The following is a 24,300-nucleotide window of genomic DNA, read 5'->3' on the forward strand; positions in this document are numbered from 1 at the left end:
ATAGTATGCTTAACTCAGGAGCAGTATTTGAAGGTATTGTAACAGTTTGGAGTTGATAGCAAAATAAAATCAGTAAGTACACTATTGGCACCTCATTTTAGGCTCAGTGCAGCTATGCCACCCACTTTAGATGCCAAGAGAGAGTCTATGTCTAAGGTACCATATGCAAGTGCAGTTAGAAGCTTAATGTATGCAATGGTGTGCACTAGGCCAGATATTTCATAAGTCATTAGCATTGTTAGTAGATATATGTATGCTCTAAGAAAAGGGTATTGGTAGGCTATGAAATGGATTCTAAGATATATCCATGGTACTGTAGGTGTTAGACTAAATTTTGTAAAAGATGATAGACTTGGTCTATATCTTACTGGATATGTGGATTCGGACTATGCAGGTGATTTGGATAAGCGTAGATCCATTACGGGATATGTTTTCACACTTGTTAAAGGACCGGTGAGTTGGAGGTCCACCTTACAGTCGACTATTGCTTTATCTACCACAAAGGTAGAGTATATGACAGTGACAGAGGCTATAAAGGAGGCTATTTGGTTGCTAGGTCTGACGGATGACTTGGGTGTATATCAAGAGAAGGTGGAGGTACACTGTAATAGCCAAAGTATAATTTGTTTGGCTAAGAATCAAGTTCATCACACAAGGACAAAGCACATTGATGTTCGTTTCCATTTTGTTTGAGAAATTTTAGAAGAAAATGATATTTCACTTTCCAAGATTGGAACCGCTAATAATCCGGCTGATATGTTAACAAAAGTAGTGACCAAAATCAAATTCCAACATTGTTTGGATTTGATCGATGTCACTCACTATTGACCAATTTTGGTTTGGCGTCTTAGGATGCAAATTTGCAGGCGGAGCACTTTTTGGAGGATTAAATCACTTTGGGATGGTGAAGAGTGATTTGTTGAAGTTTTGAGTTCTTCGCCAAGGTGGAGAATTGTTAAAAATTGGCTCAAATTTAGTTTCAGCAAATTTTCAGCAAGTATCAGCATTTCTATGCCGTGCGTTCGAACGGGCCCTGGGGGCGTTCAAACGGCCCAGCCGCGTTCGAACGCGAGCCAACCCGAGAGTAGACTTTTCTACAAGCGTTCGAACGGCCCCCTCCTGCGTTCGAACGCCCTTTGGTTCTGCTGTATTGATATTGGGTACGTTCAATGCGCCCCCGAGGGCATTCGAACGTGACGCGGAAAATCCTCAAATCTAAACCTGACTATAAATACTAAAGAGAGTTTTTAGGGCTTGGCAGTTGGAAGAACATTTATGAGGGTTGAGCCACCATTGTATTGAGAGTGATTTGAGTTGTTAAACTCTTTGTAAGTGAGGAATTTGCATAGTAAAGAAGATTGCTCCGCCCGTGGACGTAGGCACATTGCCGAACCACGTAAATCTTATCTCACTCTCTCTCTCTCTCTGTATTGTCTCTATTATTTCCATTGTTGGTAATTACTTGCATTAATGTGTTTAATCCGTGATTAGAACTTGCTTAGGGATATTCTATCACCATTAACATCTATTCGGAGTTTTTTTTCCAAAGCATTGCATTAGTTTCCTTTCTCTATTCCCATTTGTGACATTTGGGGTGAAGGCCTTACTTCCGCTTCCTTCACCAATTTGGGTATTTTGCTCAACACCAGCTATACGTCGAATAGCTACAAATATGCATGCGAAGCTCGTCTCATACTTTCCACATATATCCGACGATTAGGGCCGCACGATAGTTTTAGGATCTGGATTAGCAAACTTTACTATCACCTCAAGGATGAATGATCTCAACCTACTTGTATTGTGGATCCAGTTCTTACATAAATGAGTCTGATTCTGTAAGTAAGCCCATTTTGACTTGAAAGAAAAAACACCCAAGCAGTTTTACATAGCTTTTGCAATTTAGTTGCGTTTGATTTTTCAATTTAACATATAAAAATGAGTGTATGTATTTTCGATAGTCAAAAAATTAATCTTTTATTATAAATAAAAAAGTCAAATCCAATTAATATGCAGAACTCCCCAGTACTGTATTCATTATGATTGGCGCAAGGCCATACTCTAGAATACTGTGAACGAAACAAGCATCTATAAAATTGCATCAATCATTTTAAAAAGAAAATGTCTACTCCAATCTCAGGGTTGTCTACATTAACCATAGCAATTACATTCAAGATATGAAGTTATTTCGTTAAAATTCACACTAAAAAGAAGGTAGTTAATGAACAAATGACAATAATAGAATATGTACAGCAATCACAATTAAGCAACCGAAACCTTCAAAATGAACTACAGTCAAATCGTTAAGTAAATAGTTGATATAGTCAAGAGCATAAAAAGTATTGCAATTGTAATGTCATTACAGAAGATAAAATATTAACAAACAAATGAGATAATAAAGTATTTAATAACATGTTCAGTTATTGGTGGAACTACTTCCAGGGAGGAGTCTGGACTTGAGGCTAAGAAAACGTTTGTGGTGATGAATGAGATAATAAATTCCTTCCCTTTCAAAGATCTACTATGGCCTCCATACTATTGGCAAATGTGTCATCATTTCTCCCAGCCATCATCAAACTACTGAGTCCTCTTCTGCGTTAATTTGGTATTATGGATATGAGATAGTATCAATGTTATATATTATATTCAATTAAGATATCCTGCTAATTGTTTTCACTTATTAGATCATTGATCTAACTTAGATCTGGCTTAGATTTGGCTTAGATTTTGTTTGGACTAATTCATTTCCGTATTCAAATAAATGATCACTTTTTACATCACTTATTAGTGCATGTCTTCTTCCCCATATGTCTAGAAACAAACTTGGAGAAACAAGCTGAATCGTGTCATCATCCATCCAAAGAGAAAACAAACAAATATCAAATTTTGTCAAAGATGAATCCTCATCCGAAAAAAGACAACCATATTACATCTATTAGTTTTCTTGTTATCTACTGACTATTCTTGTGCAATATCATTTTCAAGTAGACAAGTAGAAAGCTAGGATGATGAGGACAACAACATGGACCTTCAACTATAATTTCATATCACACCATGCAGGATAGGCTTATCAATAACTTGGGGTGTAAAACTGTTTCCAATATAGTCTACCTCAAGTATATTTCACCTGGCTTGCACTTGGGACGTAATTATTTTAAGTCTTAGATGGCATTATGGTCGAGCTTGGGACCATAATGCCATTCTGGGTGAACTAGTTAAATTAACAATTCTTTGATAACACAGTATCTAAATAGGAACATTCTTTGATGAGACAGTATCTGATGAAACACTGTCCGGTTTAATATGTATCTCTTTGTGATCTTCATTCAGTATATATCTTGTGGGTTCATCTGGTGGAGTAGTGGTGATCGTATATATATCCCGTTGCTTTTTGTCAATCATCTTTGCTCTTCCTTAGAACTCCTGGCCTCTTTTACATCAGCAGACTAATTAATAGATCAGATTATTATGTTGATTATAATACTAGTAGATTAGATAAACCTTCAACTACTTTCACATCGATCAGCAGACTGAAAGCAAGATAGATAAGAGGCATATATCAAGGCCAAGCCAATGTAGTAATATAAAGCTATACGATATTTTTCTGTGAACTGAGTTATTTATTCTGCTAGTATTTCTTTTCCTTCTGTGCTCGACTTTTGGTCTACTCATTATTTCCCATGAATGGGCAGCCTGAAATAGTTGCTGGCATACTATGATCAATTGGTGCACCTTTGAGGAACTCCGAGAGGAAATCTCCACGCTCAAAGAAGAATTCCACTTTCTCTATCTTCATCTCGTCATCAACCTATTAAAATATGCATAAGAGTATGTGTCTAGAGATCTAATTAAAGTACATAAGAAATAAGGACGTTCGTAGATAGAGAGGTAATTAGACCAGTATGTACGTACATGGAAAATGGCCATGCCAATAAATTCAACAAGCTCTCCAGTTGGAGCATGCCCCTTAAATGGTCCTTCCATGTAACCCCAGTGCCGGAACTTGTAGGTGATCGCCGGCGGCCCGCTGTAGACCTGTAGCACTTCCAGTACGAACCCACGAGGGAAGGCGGTGGTGAACGCCGACTGCGACGATTCCGTCGATTCTTGTGCCGGGTCAAAGATCCGGAGCTTAGGAGGTAAGCTGGTTTGCAAGAAGGCATTGTAGCCTCCTCCCATCTCCCCTATTTGTTTCAATGTTAAAGGTTTTCGACCTACCATCATAAGATCATATAGTTAACCTGAAGCTGCTCACATAGCTAGATAAGCTTTTGACACGTACGTCCTCACAAAGTGCCATGCTTGCTAGATATATCAAAGATTAATAAAAATATATAGCAACTATAAAGATTCACCATTGTTAATGAAAAGAAACTTGTCTGGGTTGATGGTCTTGTAGTCTTGAGGCCGAATCTTGTAGAACAACTCCATCTCCCATGTCTTCACAAGGCGCTGCACTTTCTCCTCAAGAGATCCCACTGGCCATTCCTAGCAAATTTAATTTGTGTAGAAGAAGAAGTACTTATTTGCATGTTAAAAGGGGTAAGGAAGTGGCAAGTATGGTTTAGTGTTAATTTAATCAAAGATTTGTTGCTAACTATTACCTGAGTTCTACCTTCTTCGAAGAGCTTATTCACAATATCAAAGTTGGGAGGAGCCCCATACCTCCATACGGTGTTCTTTTCACTCTCTCCATAAATGAAAGAGCGATACTTGTCTCCCTCAACGTCAGAGGATGCCATCAATTGTTTTCCAAAGAAGATGGAGAACTATTTTGATGCTTGATCAGGATTATGGAAATAGTTCTTAATTTATACTACTAGGCAGACAATAGGATCGAAGTAATAGTCTTCAACATGTTGCACCCCATCAAAATTTTGGTCAAAGTTGAAATGTCATGGGAGTTCAAGAGTCTAAGCAATGTTACAGCAAAGCTGGACTCGAGGGACACTACAGTAATTAGGTAAGACTTGAGCTTAACCACTACTAAGTCGATAATGATAATGAATGACAACTTTTGACTTTATCCTTAGCCTCCCAAATATCTTAGAGAAGATATTTTAGGTATCTTAGTAGCTAAGTTTTTTTTTAGCCTATATATATATATATGCTTGTATACTTAGTTGTAAAAGGGATCTAAAATTTAATTAATAAAATAGAAACGAGAACTTTACCAATAAAGCTTGTCTTTAAGTATTATTGAAAATATTTAATTATCTTAATAGCTAAGTTTTCTTTGGCCTATATAAAGGCTTATATACTTAGGCCATCTTTGAATACCTAAAATACCATGGTAGCAGTTTTTGTAGTTAAGGAAAACCATGCTATCGAGCCAAAAGCTAGCAATACTAGAGTGAAAAAGAAGTCCACTCTGAGCTCAGTATCTATTTTAAAACAGAGATCATTAGACCTTTTTTTATCATATCTTCCTAGCCTCACTAGGTGATCCTATGCCTCGACACAAAAGGACCTTGATGAAACCCTAATGAAAGTCATCATCACTATCACCAATCTTGCAAGCCTCACAAAGGGGAGGGTCGGCGAGGTTGGTGATCTTCCGCCCCAAGCCCAAGGAATCTATGATTTTCCAAGACTTAAAGGAGTGAAATGAGAGATCAATATAGAAGTAACGGAAAAAATAATATTGGAGAAATGACACCATTGGTGATGGCCCGGGTGGAAATGATGGAGGTGGTGTTCCAATCAAGAGGGGGCTACCAAGACAGAGAAGAGTATCAATGACCTCTTTTAGTAGAGCTCTTAGGTGAAAGGAGCTATATATATATATATATATATATATATATATATATATATATCAATTAGACTACCTAATTGCTAGTTTTGTGACTTGATGCATGTACGATGAATTTTTTTATTAGATCATATGGAGAAGCTAAATTCATGATATATTCTAAAACCACTTAATTGAACTCTGTTCTCTATTAGTCATGTAGACATTAAATCTAAGACTTATAGTTTCAGATTATTTAATTAGTGATATGTATTTGAAATGCCCTTTTAATTTACTTTGCATACTAAAAAGAATCATTTCAGTTTGCCAATTTATTTTGTAAATACTAATATTTTTTATCATTAACACAATTCCTAATAGTTGAAATCCTGTGGGGGGACAAAATTTTGCTTCTTTATTGATTTATTACTTATATTTTTCATATGTTGTATGCGCTGTTAACTTATAGAAGAAACTTCTTTTATGTGGTCTGAAAGTTTGCTAGTCTGGGAGCTGGTCTTGCATGCGATATAGTCTAAGAATCTATAAGAATAATTAAATATGGTGTTTCTAAAACAGATGATAAATAGGCTACCCTTTTGCCATTCTCATACTCTTGGCACTTGTGTTATATAGAACACATGGAAGCTGCATTGACATTGGACCAGATGTTGTTTAAGATGAATCCTTTGTGTTTGTGGCTCATTGTAAACATAATATCTTTTTTGAATTGTATCCGAGCAAAGCCATAGTTTGAAAACTCGACGGTATTATGACCTTCGTAGTAATAAGATATGCATCATCTTATTACCCTGGCGCTAAAGCTCTAAGGAGAAAATTTACATTATATTCAAACAGGATCTTAGTTGTAAAATGGATCTAAAGTTCAGTGAATAAAATAAAAGTGAGAATTTCACCAAAACAAACTTATTTTCTTTAAGCACTTTTAAAGTCTATATAATCTTTATTTTGAGGCTTACTTTATTTTGTGAAGAAGATGGAGTAACTTGTGGACTCGCCAAGATGACCAAAAAGGGTAAGTTTGTAACAAATAGCTCCCTTTGGAAAATTATTAACTTGTTCTTCTTATTTTTTTTATAAAAAAAAGCCTGTAAACTATTCATTAATCACTAAACATACAATCATGGGTTCAAGATGGATCAGTCCATTTATGAATAGATTTGTTTTTGATAGCTAGACGAAAAGATAAGGTTGTGAATATTTATTCTAGTTCACTTTTGGAATAAGGGCAATACTACAATAGTTATTCATATTAGTTATTCTCAAAATGACATTTATTATAAGAATGATTATTCATATGTATTTATATTTTGAAATAAAGGTGTAAAAAAAATTTTTAATGTGATATAAAAAAATTAGAAAAATATTTTTTATATTTATAAAATTATGATAAATACTCTTTGATATAAAATGGATTGATGCGAAAGATTTAATGATAAATTAGTAATTTAGTTAGTGTGTCTATAATATATAATTTTGATGAGTAAAATTTATATTAAAAAATAGTGTTATTATGATATTTAATTGTTATTCTAAAATATGTATTCTAGAAAATAGAAGGATATTCATAAAATGATTGGAGACTTTAGTGTTACTCACCTTGGTTGATTGAGGAGAAAAGGGACTTAGGCCACTTGTTGCAATCTTAGATTATGGGATAAATTTTACATGCAACATTAGGTCATTGATTTATGGACCATAATGATATAATTGTACTCTAAGCCTCCAAGTCTAAGGTAGGCGAGGGTGTTGACTGCTAGTTGAGTAAGAGACATTGGCGAGTGATTGACCAAACTAGCGCTGATTCAATTTTTATTTACCAAAATAGAAGTTATTACTAAAATAGGTTTTTTCTTACTAAAGTCCTAAATGTTTTATGTTTTTACTCAACTGATGACTAGTTTGGCGTTTTTATCTTACGATAAAACACTACAATGTTTTGTAGAAATAATATTGCACCCATTTAAGTTAAAACTTTACTTTTATATAAAAATGCTTATCTTGATAGTGTTTTACCTCTAGGGTAAAACGCTTACGAGTTCAACGGTTTTTTTGTAGGGCTACAGTGTGATAGACCATTTTTCATAATTCCTGTTGGCAGGGTCTTCGTTTCGTTAAAGATCTTGGCATTGCGACCTTCCAGATTTCCGAAATAGAGGAGAGAATACGAGTAGGCTGGCCTTTAAGCTAGGACTCACTAAGAGATGGATCCAAATAGAGAGAGTGGTTGTAAGGTGATTCATCTTTGAAAAGTTCTACCATGCCATTTTGTTACCATACTACTACATGATGTGCTAATAGCAGCTCACTCTAGAGACCTAACATACAAGGCAATGTGCACACGATAATCGCAAAGAATAATTTATATTTATATGGAAATCCCTCTATCACACAGAAGAGGAAAAACCATAAACATATCTAAATGAATCATTAATAAGATTCAGTTGAATCAAACTACTTACAACTCTCACTCACATCGAACACACACAATGTTACCAATTGTACACGATGATCATACACAATGTGCTGATCATACAAGGTGATTAAAGTCTCTCAACTTGGAAGATGCTTGCTTGGACTTTCTTGCACATGAATCAGTCTATCTCACTAGTGTCTTCAACTTGGTTAGTAAAACCTATTCTCTTCTGAACTTAGCTAAGACGGTAGTGGTGTAAGGTTTAGTTCTCCAAGGTCATCATCATTTGATTTTCCAAGCTACAACACAAAGGAACTTAGCATATGAGGTGGATATCTTTCTCTTTCTCGTTCTTCTCTTCGAGGTTCATTGGGGTAAGAGATCTCCTTTAATGGAGATGAATGACTCTTAAAGGCCTCCTTCCTAAAGCTTTAATGGTGCAAAGTCCTTTACCCATAGTAGAATCTCCTCTCCTCTTTTGGTGGATTCTAGGAATTTCTTTTATCTGACACTAGGAATCCTAATTCGACTAAGTCTAAAGATACATTAAAAAAAAAACAAATATCAGTCCAATTCTAAAACCAAAAGTCCAAATAAAACTAGGAAATTCTAATCCTACTGGTTTAAAAAAAAATTGATTATAAATTATATTTAGAAAATCAAAACCAATTATTTATAGACCATGATTTTCTTTATTTTTAACGTGGAAAAATTTTTCTTTGTTTTTCAACAAAGAGAAAAAAAAAAGTATCACAAATCAGATAAGCTCACGAATTAATTTATTTCACTATCAAATAGATACAAGATTCACTTATTCCGCGCTCCAGATGGACTATATCCAACACTTTAATGAATCACTATATACAAAGATCTCAACTTTTCCATCAATTACCTTCTCCCATCATACAGCAAAAACAACAGCGCTGACTCAGATAATAAGGAAATTAACTGTAAACAAATGCATATGCATCTTTAACGCATATTAGAAAATGATTAATTAAGAATATATTTCACCTATACAAAATATGTATATTAAGTAACCTACTTCACCTTAGTTATGTAGCCTGACAAAACTCAGTAGCTGAGGTTGATTCAAACTTTTGCTCCATCACCACTTTTAAGGGAAACCATCTTGTTGCCAATTAAGTACTATTTGAGGAAGACATACCTCATGCCAACACAGTAGCTCCCAGAATAATAATCTTTTGTGGACTCAGATGCTGCTGGATGACTCAAGACTGCACCAAGCATATAGCAAGGCTAAAGTGATTTCAGTCCACTTGATCAGAAGAAGGAATTATCGTTGATTCCAGCAACTAGACTAGAAAATGGATCTTCAGTTTCAGCAGCATTGCTCGAGATCATGTCCAACTTCAGCTTCTTGCTTGGTATTGAGGGTGACGCCGATGGTTTTACTGAGACAAATGCCACTTTCTTCCTTGGCTCAGGCAGGATTTCTGGATACTGGGTACTTGGAGCTACATCAATGCTTGTAGTGAAGGTATCTTTGGCAGCAATATTTGGAAACGTTTGGTTCGCTAAATGCATTTTATTTCCATCAGCATTGTTCTTGTCATCATTTTTTGCTATTGTTTGGTCTGTAAATGAAGCACTGTCTGGTTTGATGGCAAGAGTGGATGATTCAGCAGGAAAGCTCGTGAGAATGTTCTCAAAACTGAGATCATTGTCCATAAACTGATCTGAAATACATTTGAAGCATCATGGAATATTAGACAGGATAGTGGTACACATGATATGACAATATAAACAATAGAAAAATCTTAAAGTGTTAAATGTGTCCTGTCAATATTCACTACAAGCATAAGTATGTTGAAAAAACTAGCAGGCAAAGCTTCTACATCCATCAATAAAAGGACTAGGGAATACTCATAGAGGTAAGTAGCAGCAAGCAAACTAAGGTTAAAGGACGTGTAAGATCACACAGCAAGGAGCTACTACATCAGTATTATACGTGCATTAAAAAGTTCAACGACTCTGTTCAAGAGAGGAAGAAATCAAAATTTTCAGTTTGTTAGCCTAGATAATGAACAGATTACAAGATAGTATAATATTAAGTAATATTTTCTGGAAAAAGAGTAACATAAAATCTCAATCCAAGTTGATAGAAGAGGTCATATAAAATGATAACCTTTATCGAAAAGCTCCACTGTTTCATACTGAACTGATGCTTCAGAAGGGTGAGCTTTTTGATCCTCATCTTCGTTCTTATTACGATTATGTTCTGTCCTCTCAAGCAAGACAAACTTATCCACTTGCCACACACATTCTAAAATAAGACCATCGCTACTAGAGGGAAAGTACTCCCTGAAAGCCTATAAAGAAAAACAATAGCAGGATTGTATGCCAATCAGATAACCAACAAATTTCACTGAGAAACGTAATGTTGATTAATCAAAAGTTATGTCGATCAAATTCCATTAGGTGAAAAGAAAACCATACAGGTTCCCACTTGGGATTTAAGAACAAGATGCTCAATTGAGATTGCATAAACTGACCTCTATTCCTTCCTGAGTAAGCTTTACAGAATGTTTTGTTTGAGAAAGAGCAGAAACCTTGTTGAATAATGAAACTACATCTAGTAAAATCTGTTAAAAAAGTATACCATATCAATTAAATAGAGAAAAGATAATAACAGCAAAACATTCTGAATGAAGAAAATATTATTTAAAGTTTAAACATATTCTTCAGATCTTGTATGTATTTTTCCTGTTTCATTTCGTACCTCTTCCTTTTGGATCTCTGGTAAAGAAATCAGTACTCAAGAAATCTAAAGACCCATTGGCACACCCATTTCTTGGTGACAATTTTCTAGAAATAGAATTTTATTGATGGCAAAAGCAAAGAGGTCTTTCATTGAGGATAAAGCTCAAACACTCGCCCACATCTAACTTATTGGTCATAACATACAAAACCAAGATTTAACAACATTGCAAATAAACTTGATTACCATAATCTATGTTATATATCACTATATTGGACCTTGTTAAGCCATCATGTAAGTATGTAACAATATATTACGTGAGATTGAAAGGATTATATGACTTTTATTTACAAATACTTACTTGTTGAACTAGAACTCTAATTCGTGCCAGCAAAGCTAAGACCATAATTGAAAATCCAGTGAAAAATGATTTGGCAAGCAATAGAGATATCTGACTACAAAGTAGTTAAAGGGAACTCACTGCTGCATCATATATGAGCATTGACACATGAACAATTCTATCAGTTTCAGATTATAACAAAGACTGCAGAAACACCCAATTCTAAATCCTTATGTTTTCATTACCCAAATCTTTACTAAATGACAAATTAACATTATAATAAAGATATTAATCAAAGAAATGAGAAAATAGCAGGTAACTGAAAAAAGGGAAAGTGATTGGATAAATACCTAATTATTTCCAGCTGCATTATTTTCTTTACCTATGAATATGGAGAAAAGTCACCAATAGCTGGGGTGCTTGTTAATTGCAAAATTAGTAGAACCTAAGAAGAGCCACTTCCTTTTAGACCATTGTAACAGTCAAGTACATAAAATCAGATTACCTAGTTATAATGAAGATGATCTGGTCATGTGCAATAGAAACAAGATCATCAACTGTTAGACTTCATATAAATCATTAAGGTGAACCCTAGAGTTGAAAAAAGAGAATACAACAGAGAAGACGGTCATAAGGGAAAAACAATAAAGTAACTGATACGTAAAATTGTTTGAGGGGACTGACTATTGAAGTAACAGCATTTTATGTCTGACCACAATGATTCTGAGGTTTATAAAATACATCACTCAGATTTTTCAGTTAAATGTTCTGAAAGGCACAAATACAGGTAAAATAAGTAAATAAAATGCATATGAAGGATACATTGCTGCCTTGACAAGAGGTTCAGCCATCTGCATAAAACAAAGAAAGTACTAGCTATAAACGCAAATATCAAACATCAAAAAAGCCAAAGAGACCATTGCAAGGAGTACTTGTAAGCAACATATTCAGCACCACATCTTTGCAATAGTGTCAAAAATGAGAACATATGCATAGACAAATCCACTTACCAAATTAAAACAACTCCTATCAAAAATTTCAAATTGTCAGAAAACAAGGTATATAGGATGACCAATGTTTTGAAAGGCGGCCATGGATTGCGGCCGATCACCCCACCACATAATGTCTAGGTAGTCTAATATTTTTACTATATAAAAAATAAATAATTTTTATATATGATATATAATTTATACTAATATAGAAATTTTATATATATGCATATATAAAAATTTTAATAGTAATTTACAACTACAATGACAAGAAATTTTTAATAAGAAATTAACTATATATATATATATAAAGAGAGAGCGTATGACAACTAGTGAGAGGTGACTGCACCCAATCGCTAGTACATGTCAGAGACCACATTGGAAAATAATGGTGGGTTCCCTATGAAGAGAGAGAAAGAAAAGGAGAAAAATAAGAAGAGGAGAAGAATAAAAATAAGAAAAGAGAAGAAAAGGAAAAGCACATGGACTCTCCACTTTCGTGAGCCTCTCTCTATCTCTCTCTCCCTCTCTCTTTATCTCTCTATCGTGAGCCCCTCTATCTCCACCCCACCAAGGTGACTATCGAAAACACCTTTCAAAACCATGAGAATGATAATGACACTGAAACTTGAAAGTTTAACTATTTTCTCCAAGTATCAAGGAATTAAGGCATAAAAATACAATTCCTTTACTATATAGCTCAAACTTCCCAACTTTGTCCCTCTTAAATCTTAACCCATGTGCACAGAACCATAATTAGTAGGTTTGGCCGAATCGAATCGGGATCAGCTGATCCAAGCTGATCTAGCCCTATCCCAATCAATTTGTTTGGGTCAATCGGGCCAGATTTATGATATATCTAACCGGATCCTACCCGAGACATCAATTATTGATGTCCCCAATCCGATCTTGCTCTTTACTCTCTCTCTCTCTATTTCGCTCGTTCTTTCTCTTTTTCTCTTCTTATCATATAGCCATTGTTTTTCTTATAAAGAAATCTAGCTTCGGTGAACTTCAGCAAACTCCGGTATGTAATTTTTTAATTTTATTTCTTTATTTATCTCTTAATTTTTTCATTTCTTCCACTCTCTCTTTCTTCTCTATTTCTTCTTCTTCTTCACTACACTATAGTTTTTCTTTCATTTTTTGGTTTTCTTCCGCTCTCTCTCTAATCTCTTCTTCTTTTCACTATCAGCAGATTTTCAATTTTCTTTTTTTCTTTTGGATTTTTCTCTCTCTCCTTCACTTACTACTTTCTCTTGTTCTTCTCACCTTTCTTTTCACTGTTTATTAACTAGTGACAACAACTTTTTCAAATTTTTTTCTTTTTCTTGTTTTCTTCTACACTCTCTCTAGTCTCTTTTTTTCACTGTTCACTGGACAGCAGCTCTTTCTTTTCCTTCTTTCTTCCACTCTCTCTTTAGTCTCTCCTTCTCACGAGCAGCAAACTTTTATTTATTTATTTTATTTTCGTTTTTTCTCTCTTTTCTTTTTCTTCAATGTCAACTATTTTTTCATTTTCTTCCCTTTTCTCACACTTTCTTCTTCTACAGCTACCTTTTTATTATTTTTCTTTTCGTTTTCTCTCTTTTCTTTCTCTTCATTGCTCAGCATGACAGCATCCGTTTTTTCTTTTTCTTTTTTTGTTTTCTTCCATTATCTCTTTCTTTACTACACAACAGAAAATTATTTTATTCTTTAATTTTCTAAATTATATTTTTAATTTGATCTCTATTTAGATATTTACATTAAAATTAAAAAAGTTTAAAAAAAGTCACAATATATCAACATTGGCTGACAGCATTGCATTCCTTTTAGCCAAGACAAAAAGCGTGTCAAATACAACTAGTGTGAAAATAAAATGAATAGCGGTATCAATTGTCTTAAAGAACATTTAGCTAAAAGACAAGAAAATACAACAACTTAGAATTAAGTTAGTTTGGAAGTCAAAAAATAAATGCCGACCCATCTAATAAACAAAAAGAAGGATAAACAAATTTTACAAAGATGAGAATCAATGATTCATCAAGAGTTAATACATAACCATGAAAATATTGATAATAGCAGTGAGTAGAGTGGAGAGGATGATGAGGAGAGATAGATGAGAAGGGTAGTAAAAAAAAGCAGACATACACAAAAAGAGGAGATGAGAAGAAACAGTGATGGTAGCCTTCAAAGATCTAGATCAATTCATATGTAAGGGAAAAGAGATATGGAGACAGTAGTTCTAGAACTCGAGGTGTTACAAGTTTTACAGCGAAATCTGAAATATTGGACTGATAGATACATATCTTCATAAGAGTATCCGCATAATCTCATCTTTATATCATACGATGCTCTTCAATACTAGAAAATGAGCAACAAATCTAACGAGACCGAGTCTGATAATCTCTTTACCACCAGTCATTTGCCTAAGTAAATTAAGAATCCAACCATAATTATGTATTAAGTTTATTAATCTCTGACTTTCATATATGACCATGTTAATTTTTGGATTTTTGGCAATATCCTTCAACGTGAGATCAACATAATATACAGCACATGGCATCCAATATAAATATTGTCTGTTCATCATAAATAATTATCTAACAGCCTTATAAATCAATACCACTTAGACTACTATTTTTTCACCAATTTCTTCTACTACCTCATCTATCAACTGAAAAATATAATTTGCACTTTTGAAAAATATAATTTGCATCCACAGACTTCAAAATTATAATCTCCATACTTGAGTACACCAAAAATTAATTATAATTCTTCTATTATATATAGTACACCCATTATATATTAGTATACAACCAAATTTATTATAATACTTTTTAAATATCTCAATATAAGTATGAAGCTTATCTATCTCTGACTCAAGATATTTAGTAGCAATATCTTTTGAACTAAGAGGCGGAACGTCAAGCCCTACTGATTGTATAGCATCCACCATGGTGTGATAATAAGGACAATCAACTATATTGAAAGGAATATAATTATAGAAAAAAAATTTAGAGATAGCTCTACCAATATGTTTATTTATATTTTTTATCCCTTTGAAAGCTGTCTTGATAATGATCTGTGTACAACCTTTTTTCTAAAGATATATATTCATTGGTTTAATATTTTCAAACTCCACGGTAAAGCCCGTAACACTAGGAGTCCTAAAACTACTACCCATATATTATTTTTCCCTGCATATGAACTATTATATATCTTTCAAAGCTACCACCACAGATTCTTCTCATCTCTTCATCTCTTTGTGTATTTCTGCTTTCTTTCATTACTCTATTCATTTATCTCTCCTAAATGCAAGCTACTATTTTTTCTTATCTTTCAACTAAATGTTCTTTCAAATGGCTAACACCGTCACTCATTTCATTTTCAAACCAGTTACATTTGACGCATTTTTTATCTTAACTATGAGGAATACAATGTTGCCAACCAATGTCGATATATCATGACTTTTCTCTTGGAGCCATTTTAATATTAATGTAAACACCTAAACAGAGATAAAATTAAAAATATAATTCAGAAAATTAAACAATAAAATAATTTTCTATTGCACAATGAAAAAAAAGAGAATAGAAGAAAACAAATGTTGTGCAATGAAGAAAAAGAAAAGAGAGATAAAACGAAAAGACAAAAAATAGCTGCAAAAGAAGAAAGAGAGAGAGAAGGGAAGAAAATGAAAAAAAAAGGTTGATAGTGAACAAAAACAAAAAACAAAAAACAAAAAACAAGAGTTTGTTGTCAATGAAAAATGAGAGACTAAAGAGAGAGTGGAAGAAAGAGTGAAAGAGAAAAAGAGAGTGTGAGGAGCAAGACCAAATTGTAATCTAGCCCGATTGACCCAAACCTATCGATCTCGATCTCGATCGAATTTGGCTGATCAAAGACGACCCTACCTGACCCTAGCAAATTGACTGAGATCGGGCTTGGATTGTATCGGCAAATCCTACTAACCATGCTCAAGATATTGAGATATTTTTCATGCTTACAGATTTTAACAAGTTATATTATGGAATTATGTGAATACCTCCAAAACATATTATGGCATAATTTGCAATAAAGTTGCGTTAAGTATTTGTGGAAAGGATTTGTTCATGTTTTACACTTATTCTAGATACCTATATTATTATTTGATATCATGTTTCTATGGGACATCCATGTGGCCTCTTCTTATATGTATGGTTTATGCATAGCTTGACTGGTCACTAGTTTGTATAGCTCAGTATTCTTATCATCTCGGGTGAGCAAGAATTGCATTAGATATAGACTATTGAGTATAGGAACCAGCTGTTTCATGACCTTCATTAGGATTTGCTAATTTAATTTAGCTTTTAAAGTTGCCTTGATTCGAATGTTGCGATCTGCTTGAAATTAGCTTCAGCTATGATTATTGACTCTATACAATTCTCGGTGACATTTTTGTGAGTCTTTAGATGTACTAATCAATGTTCCAAAAAAGGGCCAAGGTGACCACCTAGGCAACAACCTTGGGCAGCCTGGTCATCAACTTTATATAGGTGGATCCTTAAGGCAGTTTGAGCATAGGTGCTCACCCAAGCAGCTGGCCAGGGGCTACACACCAAGTAATTAGGTGGTTTTCAAGCCCGTCAGGAGTTTAAATAGAGATATTAAGTATAAGTATTCTTCCAAACTCCTAAGTGGGTAGTGGGTGTTTCTGCCCTAGTTTCCTTTATTCTCAATGTGATGGAGAAGGTACTCTTTTGACTACTGGAGGACAGTGTTTTGGACCTCTCTCTCTCTCTCTCTCTCATCCGCTCTCACTCTTCCTTTTTTCTTGTAAGGATACAATGAAGACTGCTACAGTGAAGAGCATCACCTAGAAGGTTGCTGCCACTACACCTCTTTATGGCAGCAACAGCCATTGCCTCCACACAAGGAGCAGTAACAAGTTTTCTTATGGATATCTCTCTATATCTTTACTTGTGGATGTCACATAGATACCATTTGATCTCACTTTTGCATTATATCCACCTTAGTTCTAGGCACCTAGATGCTAGGCGATCCCCTACCTGCCCACCCTTCACCAGCAGTTTTTGGAAACATTGGTACCAATTAAGTCTCATGTATATGTTCATTATAACTTATATATATCAGGCAATGGACGACTTAAGCTTTCATGTTCCATGTGCCAAGAGTCTAAGTCAAAGTTGTTTGATGATGATCAGGCCATTAATGGAAGAATATTAGCATGTTTATGGTGTAATATCAACACCAAACTCATGACAGTAAAGGTAGGTTGTCAAGACGAATCAATAACAGTGTTGCAAGGCAACGTCCAGAATCTTCTGGGGACCTGCCAGGACAATATAACTTTATAGATCACATAGCACAATGAAGTGATCTGGCATCAATCCAAATAGGCATTACTAGAAGAGAGGATTCATCAAACATGCTTCCATTTAACCATGTAAATGTAAAACATAATAATAGAGAGACAGCAAATGGCACCTGTGAGAGTATGCGTGCAACACCCAAGAGTCGTTCCTGGTAGGTCCGTCTTACAGTAGGGCCTTTTCTCTTTGGTCTGGAAACACACAAAGTTGCAAACTTGCAATTCAAGTAAAATTAAGAGATATGTCATCTACACTCCAAAATCCACTAGAAAGGCAGCACAGTTGATCAATTCAACACATATCAATGCTGAATAAAAGATTGAGCTATAATAAGCAGTATAAAACATTTTTCAAGTCAGGATGTTACAACCACAGCAGTTTCTGTATTACTTATTATATAACACAAATAGAAGGACACCAAAATTTACAAATTTCCAATTAAAAAATAAAAGTTCCCCTTTTCATAAAAAGAACTTGTAAACAAATCAAACCCAAAAAAGTACAACGCCTCACCTTATTGGAAGAAGAGCCCTTTGAGCTGGTCTCCTACCTTCAACAATAGGAAGGAGTGCATTCAAGATCTCTGACAAGCGCGCCGACTGCAAGAGCCTCAAATCCCTTCTCACCTGAACATAACAAAGCATGAACAAAAACTCCATATATGCTAAATGTTAGTAGAAAAAAGGGAATTTTTTTAATAAAGGACCTTAAGGAGGAACTGGAAGTAAGGGCAGCGGCGATGCTGGTTCTTGTTCTTGTACACAATGCGATCGAGGACGCCGGCCTCAGTCTGTAGTTGGAAGACAAGCGTCCTAAGCCTCCCCTCTTCTTCCATGTTCTCGGACCCCATTGTCAAGAAACCCTAAAAACTAACCCTAGAGAGATAGGAGAATAAAGAATAAAAAGGAAACAACTACAATGACTACCAACGACAGTTATGATAAAGAGCGATGCCAGCACCAAAGAGGAAAAAAATTAAAAGGATTTCAGCGATGCATGATGACATCATTAGACAACATTGACGAGCAAGAGGATGACAATGACAACGCGAGAGCACACGAGAAAACATGAAAGGGAAAGAAAGAGGTAGAGAGAGCAAGAAAGGAAGGAAGAGTAGGGGTGGGAGCTAAACACTGGCGATGCCTATAGCCCACAACGCTAGTATATGGTGGGCTTTTGCTGGGGAAGGAGAAAGCAAGGAGGAGAGGGGAGAAAGGAGGGAGGAGAGAGGAGAGAGAGAAGAGGTACTTACCGTCAGAGGACGGGATGGTGTTATCGGGCTTAGGTTTCGTTGCGATAGGAGTCAACAAGAGTCCGAGATAGGGGTGAAAACAAATCAGATAGTGCTTAACCCACGTATATTTTTTATTCAGATTTAAGTTTGGATAAGAATATTGGATGGATAACAAAATTTAAAATCATATCCTAACTAAACGAATACGGATAATTTTCGGATACAGATCGGATAACTTTTGAATCAGATCTTAAACGGATACAAATCGAATGTTAAATGAATTATTACCTTTCTTTTGGACACAAAATACTAAGAGTTTCACAAAAATGATTATTTGCATATCAAATAAATATAGTTAGCAAAATCAATCTTTACAAACAACATAAAACACATTATTGATAATAATATCAATATTCACCATCTAAATGAGCAAGGAACGCTAAATCATAATATAACATTATTAACAAGACTACACCACACAAGAAACAAGAAATCACTTCAATTGAGCATCAACATACAAACAGATTCTACTTCTAACTTCACGAACTTCAATTGACTTCAACATGCAATCACTCCATTCACATTAAATTCAAGAAAATTAAATTAAAACCGGTTCAAATACAAAGTCTAGACACAAGTTCACATTAACTTCAAGAAAATTAAATTACACAAGTTTAAATATAAAGTCTAGACACAAATATAAAGTGTAGACACAAGTTCACATTAACTTCAACAATTTAAATTAACACAAATTCACAAAATATCAGCATCCCAAAGTTAGAGAGGAATCAAAAATATCCAACTATCCAAACAATCCTCCTCATTTAAGTGCATATGAAAATAAGCGAATAACTAAGGTAAGGAAACTAGAAACTCTGCAGGGATGTACTTCTTACATCTGCAGGGATGTACTCCTTACATTTTCAAGTTTACAAATGGATTTAATAGTGGTGCAATTAACAATGGCCAAAGATTTCAAAAGCTGCTTTTTTCAAGAGATTGGAAGGTCTCCAACTTTGTGAAGTTTCTGAACTAAAACCTGGCACTCATATATTTGCTGTATATGGTCTGTATTGCTTGGTCTTTGTTCTTTGCTGTCCTAATATATGCTTACGCTATTATATTGATTTAATCTGAGATTATCTAACACATTGTGAAGGTGATAAATTCTTTAAACCAGCTACCTACACCATTGAGGCGATTTGTGCCAAATCATATGAAGATACAACAGAGAGACTCAAAGAAACAGAGGCTAAGCTTTTGTTCAAGAGAAATGTTTTACGCTAGTTTGAAACTGAGCTCGAGGTAGGGAGCTAACCGTGAACGGAGGGGGTTCTCAAAGTGGTAGGCGAGCTCGAGGTAGAGAGGCGTAGGATCTCGGCGACGGCGGAGATACGGTGGCTTGGCGACGGCGAAGAGGCGGTGGCTTAGCGTCGGCGAAGAGGCGGTGGCTTAGCGTCGGCGAATAGGCGGAGCTTGGCGAAGAGGAAAGAGGTGGCTTGGCGACGGAGGAGATGAATAGGGTGATCAGGCTTCAACTATAGTTCGAGGCAGGTAGGGCTAGAGAAAGACTCGAGCTCGAAAGGTTAATCTGGTCGAGTCGAGCTCTAAGCTACTGGAGCTCTAAAGGTTAATCGCCTTGATATATAATATATGAAATAATAATAATAATAATAATAATAATAATAATAATAATATAGATTAAAATAAATGCATAAATATTATACAGTAAAGTTGGTTAAAATAGTTTCTATTAACTCAGTAAATCTAAATTTGAATCATATCTTTCACCATTTATTTGTTATTTTTCCCATATAATCCTATGATCTATTGATTTTTTTTGACTCATTAAGCTCACGAACAATTGAGTCAAGCTCAAGCAAAGCTGAATTTTTTTGACTCTCAAGTCGAGCAGAGCTAGGCCCAGCTCGCCCAAACTCAGCTCGTTTACACCCTTTACTAACAACCTAATGGGTTGGGTTAGATTCTAGAGGGTAACAAGTAGGGTATATAACAAATAAGTATATTATTTATAATTTATGTGGGTAAACGGATATTTGATATTCGTATTCAAAAACTTTTACTCGACTCGTATTTGTATCTGTATCTAAATATTTTTCAAAAACTCAATCTATATCCGAATCTATACCCCGATGGGGTAGAATTTTCTAATCCAAATCTTCTGATAGCGGGTCAGGTCAAATTAATCCTACCTGTTTTCATATCTAGTATGGGGGTGAAGAGGATAAAACAGATGTGAGGGTGCCACCATAAAATTTTACATAGAAAATAGTTATAGAATTTTATATAATTTCAGATGGTCGATTAGTCTTGAATGAGATAGTCTTGCATCTCCTTCCACCCTTTACTAAATATTCAATCAGTTTCTACTCTATTTACTGTATTTGCTGCTAGATATATGTTCCTTAAAATGTCAGAGAGAACTAGATCTTAGCATTACTTTGATTAAAAGTATTTATTACTATTAAGGAAGTCCAATGAGAAAAATAAAATAAAATGAGAGATGTCTTCAGTATTCTACATTTATGTCATAAAATTATTAGGTTATAGTTTCCTATAAGATTATTGGCACTAGCTTATCCCATGATACTTTATTAGCAGAGTTATATTTGTTAACTTGACAAATAATATGTATTAATTCTTAACAAGAAAAACTTCTATAAGATTCTAATTTTACTTAACACCTTCAAAATACACATACTCATCACATAGAAAGTACCTCGGTGTGGTGCTCATGTGACCCATTAGTTAATATTTCTGTATCACATTTAAGCAATGACTAATTTTCAAAAATATAAATTCAAAAGAATTATCTAACATAACTCACATGTCATAACAAATGTCCTAAAATATATGTCCATGTAATTCAAAGTCTCAAACCCACAAGAGCGAGACTAACTATTAAGAAAAGACATAGGAAAACTTACAAATAAACAACAGCAATAGCTACTCTATGAAAATCTTAGCAAGTGTAATCCACAATAGTTATAAATAATGCAAAACATATAGTGATAATACAACTCATAGTCAAGAATGTGACCCTGATGTGCAATCTGAATGAATAGTAATTAAATCTCATGTATCAACTATTCATGACTCATTAGATACCTAATATCTTGTGTACACATCATACTATGCAATTATATGTCATATTATAGACTCACACAGAACTTAAACTAATTATCACTCATCAAATCATAGGCTCACATAAGAGCTTCAATTAAAATATCACACAAGATATTTGATACGATCTGACCACGTGGGTTAAGTTTGTCGAGTCAAGTCAAATTAGTTAGATTGTTTATTGTTTTGAATTTAAATAAAGTAGATAATCCGCATGTAGATCCGATCTGCTAGGATTTTACTTTTATAAATAGAAGCGATCATGAGTTAATTAGGTCGTTGAATGAATCTTGAGTTTAGCCAAATTATTATTATCATATTTACTGTTTTACCATAGTCGGATCGTTCTTATATTTTGAAGAGTAGATTATAACTATAAACCCTCTTCTGAGCTTTCAAATCTTAGCCACCATTTTCTTCCATAAGTCACCCTATTATATGGCTATCCACCACCACCTTTGGCCTTTCACCACCCTCTAACGATCGTCGTAACATCAGATAATTACTTATCAGCCTCATAAGAACCTTCATCAATATTTTATTTTTAAATTTTCACCATGACCTCAAATTTATGTGAAATTAAAGCTATTAGATACGTAACTCATGAGGTTACCTCCATAAAAAAATTTATAAGTTATATTCAGATCGATTTATATCTAATTCATAGTAATATTATAAACTCGCATAGAGCATCACACATCGAGGAGAAATAGATAATGCTGTCAAAATAGCTCGAATAGCTTGACGATTCTTGAGTTGCTCAAGCTCAACTCATTGAGAGGCTTAGTTTTCATACTCAAAAAATTAGTAGAGTCGAGTTAGATTCAGCTTGCTTAAGCTCGGCTCAAAGTAACTCAAGTGACAAAATAGGTATCGCCAACTCAAAAGTGGCTGATGAAGGGAAATGGGACCTTAGTCCCTCTCTTCAAAAGTTTGGATAGCAACTTTGTGAACTCTTTCATGTATTATACTATATATATATATATATATATATATCAACAAATATCTTACCTTCTCTTAGCACAGCCGAAAGAGCAATTTTTCAATGTGAGTGTTGAGCGTTCAAGCCCTTGCTATTACATTTATTTAAGTAGCTCTATTTTTTATGTTGTTTTCCATTTACTTTCCCTTAGTCCTATGTGGGAACTAACTAAAAAGAGTAGTCTTTATACTTGGGCACTTCCCAAAGTTATTAAATTTGTTAATTGATTTGGTTATCTTCTATATATGATTTTGGAAATGAGTTATATTCGAACTGAGCTAAGCCAAGTCAATATTGGGTGAGCAAATCACAAGCTAAGCTTACTTAAGCTCGGCTCTTTAACAACCCTAGGGATAGATAACTAGTTATAATGTTGCTCGCCTTAACCCTGCATCATATCACATGAATAAGTTTATTTTATCATAATCATCATAATTAAAACACATAATTTTATAATGTATATATCATATCATAAGAAATAGAGTAAGCACAATACTTAAAAATGAAGAACATAATGACTATTATGCATCTCACAATACTTTTGTATTATCATAATATTCACAATATCATGCTAAAATCTACAGTATCCTTAGACTATGGAAGACTAATTTGCCTAAAAATATATAACAAGCTCTCTTCAAATACCTCCTCTTGTGTCTTGTGATTAGGGGGGAAAACCAATCGAATATGGATCATACCATTTAAAGTAACAATCCATGTCCTTGAGCCAATCCAAAAAATATTGAGGGTTTAATCGCCTATCGAATAGAGAGGCATCCATTTGAATACTCTGCAAGTATCATTTATTGGGATCACGTTTATTCTCTTAAGTATGCAGACAAGGTAAAGGAATAGAAGACTCGTCGCATTCAACATCAAAGTGATAATCATTTTGAAGAGGGGCCTAACTGTAGGGCCTTTCTATCACATGTAATCGCACACCAATCATATGTTGATATTCGGCCAGGGCATTCTTAGTAGCTCTAACATGTTGAGTTAATATCTTAATTAACCCATAATATCGTCGAGTTTCTTAATGAGCTTGGAATCCATATTGTTATTACTAAGCTCACTAAATTCACTTAAAATATAGACTTTATCTCTATGTGTTGGCATACACTAACACGCAATGAATAAATTTTTTATTTTTTTTATTTCATTATACTCTCTAAAACTTAAATAAATAAATAAAATTAAATAAACTCAAGACTATCGAGATGCAAAAATCCACAAAATTTTAATCAAACGTAATTTATACTCAATGCAATTCTTTTGTCCTAACAATATGATATGCTATGTAGATGCAGAAATTCAGCACATAATGAATTGACAATGCTTTTTTAAAATCTAAATTACTAATAAAGAGATTC

At 34.3% G+C, this 24,300-nt stretch overlaps 2 protein-coding genes across 4 annotated transcripts; both read right to left on the reverse strand.

The window, feature by feature from the left end:
* Window positions 1–3,573: 3,573 nt before the first annotated feature.
* On the reverse strand, window positions 3,574–5,742 carry LOC140768132 (pathogen-related protein-like). Its single transcript, XM_073108261.1, has 4 exons — window positions 4,602–5,742; window positions 4,353–4,485; window positions 3,910–4,211; window positions 3,574–3,805 (listed from the first exon to the last, which is right to left on the reverse strand). Exons 1-4 carry the CDS (start codon window positions 4,737–4,739, stop codon window positions 3,662–3,664), a joined length of 717 nt encoding a protein of 238 aa, XP_072964362.1. The 5' UTR covers window positions 4,740–5,742; the 3' UTR covers window positions 3,574–3,661.
* Window positions 5,743–9,096: 3,354 nt separating this feature from the next.
* LOC140768131 (uncharacterized) lies at window positions 9,097–20,401 on the reverse strand. 3 transcript variants are annotated; one of them, XM_073108260.1, is made up of 10 exons: window positions 20,239–20,398; window positions 20,123–20,188; window positions 18,277–18,432; window positions 18,084–18,196; window positions 17,686–17,761; window positions 12,050–12,078; window positions 11,249–11,342; window positions 10,682–10,771; window positions 10,315–10,498; window positions 9,097–9,865 (listed from the first exon to the last, which is right to left on the reverse strand). In XM_073108260.1, exons 3-10 carry the CDS (start codon window positions 18,418–18,420, stop codon window positions 9,450–9,452), a joined length of 1,146 nt encoding a protein of 381 aa, XP_072964361.1. In that variant the 5' UTR covers window positions 18,421–18,432; window positions 20,123–20,188; window positions 20,239–20,398; the 3' UTR covers window positions 9,097–9,449. The 3 variants fall into 3 exon arrangements, with proteins under 3 accessions (XP_072964361.1, XP_072964360.1, XP_072964359.1); XM_073108259.1 differs by having other exon boundaries at window positions 18,277–18,445; XM_073108258.1 differs by having other exon boundaries at window positions 18,277–18,445; window positions 20,123–20,401.
* Window positions 20,402–24,300: the final 3,899 nt, after the last annotated feature.

Source organism: Typha angustifolia, chromosome 10, assembly GCF_048772165.1.
Source record: "Typha angustifolia cultivar Huaian chromosome 10, ASM4877216v1, whole genome shotgun sequence".
Lineage (NCBI taxonomy): Eukaryota > Viridiplantae > Streptophyta > Magnoliopsida > Poales > Typhaceae > Typha > Typha angustifolia.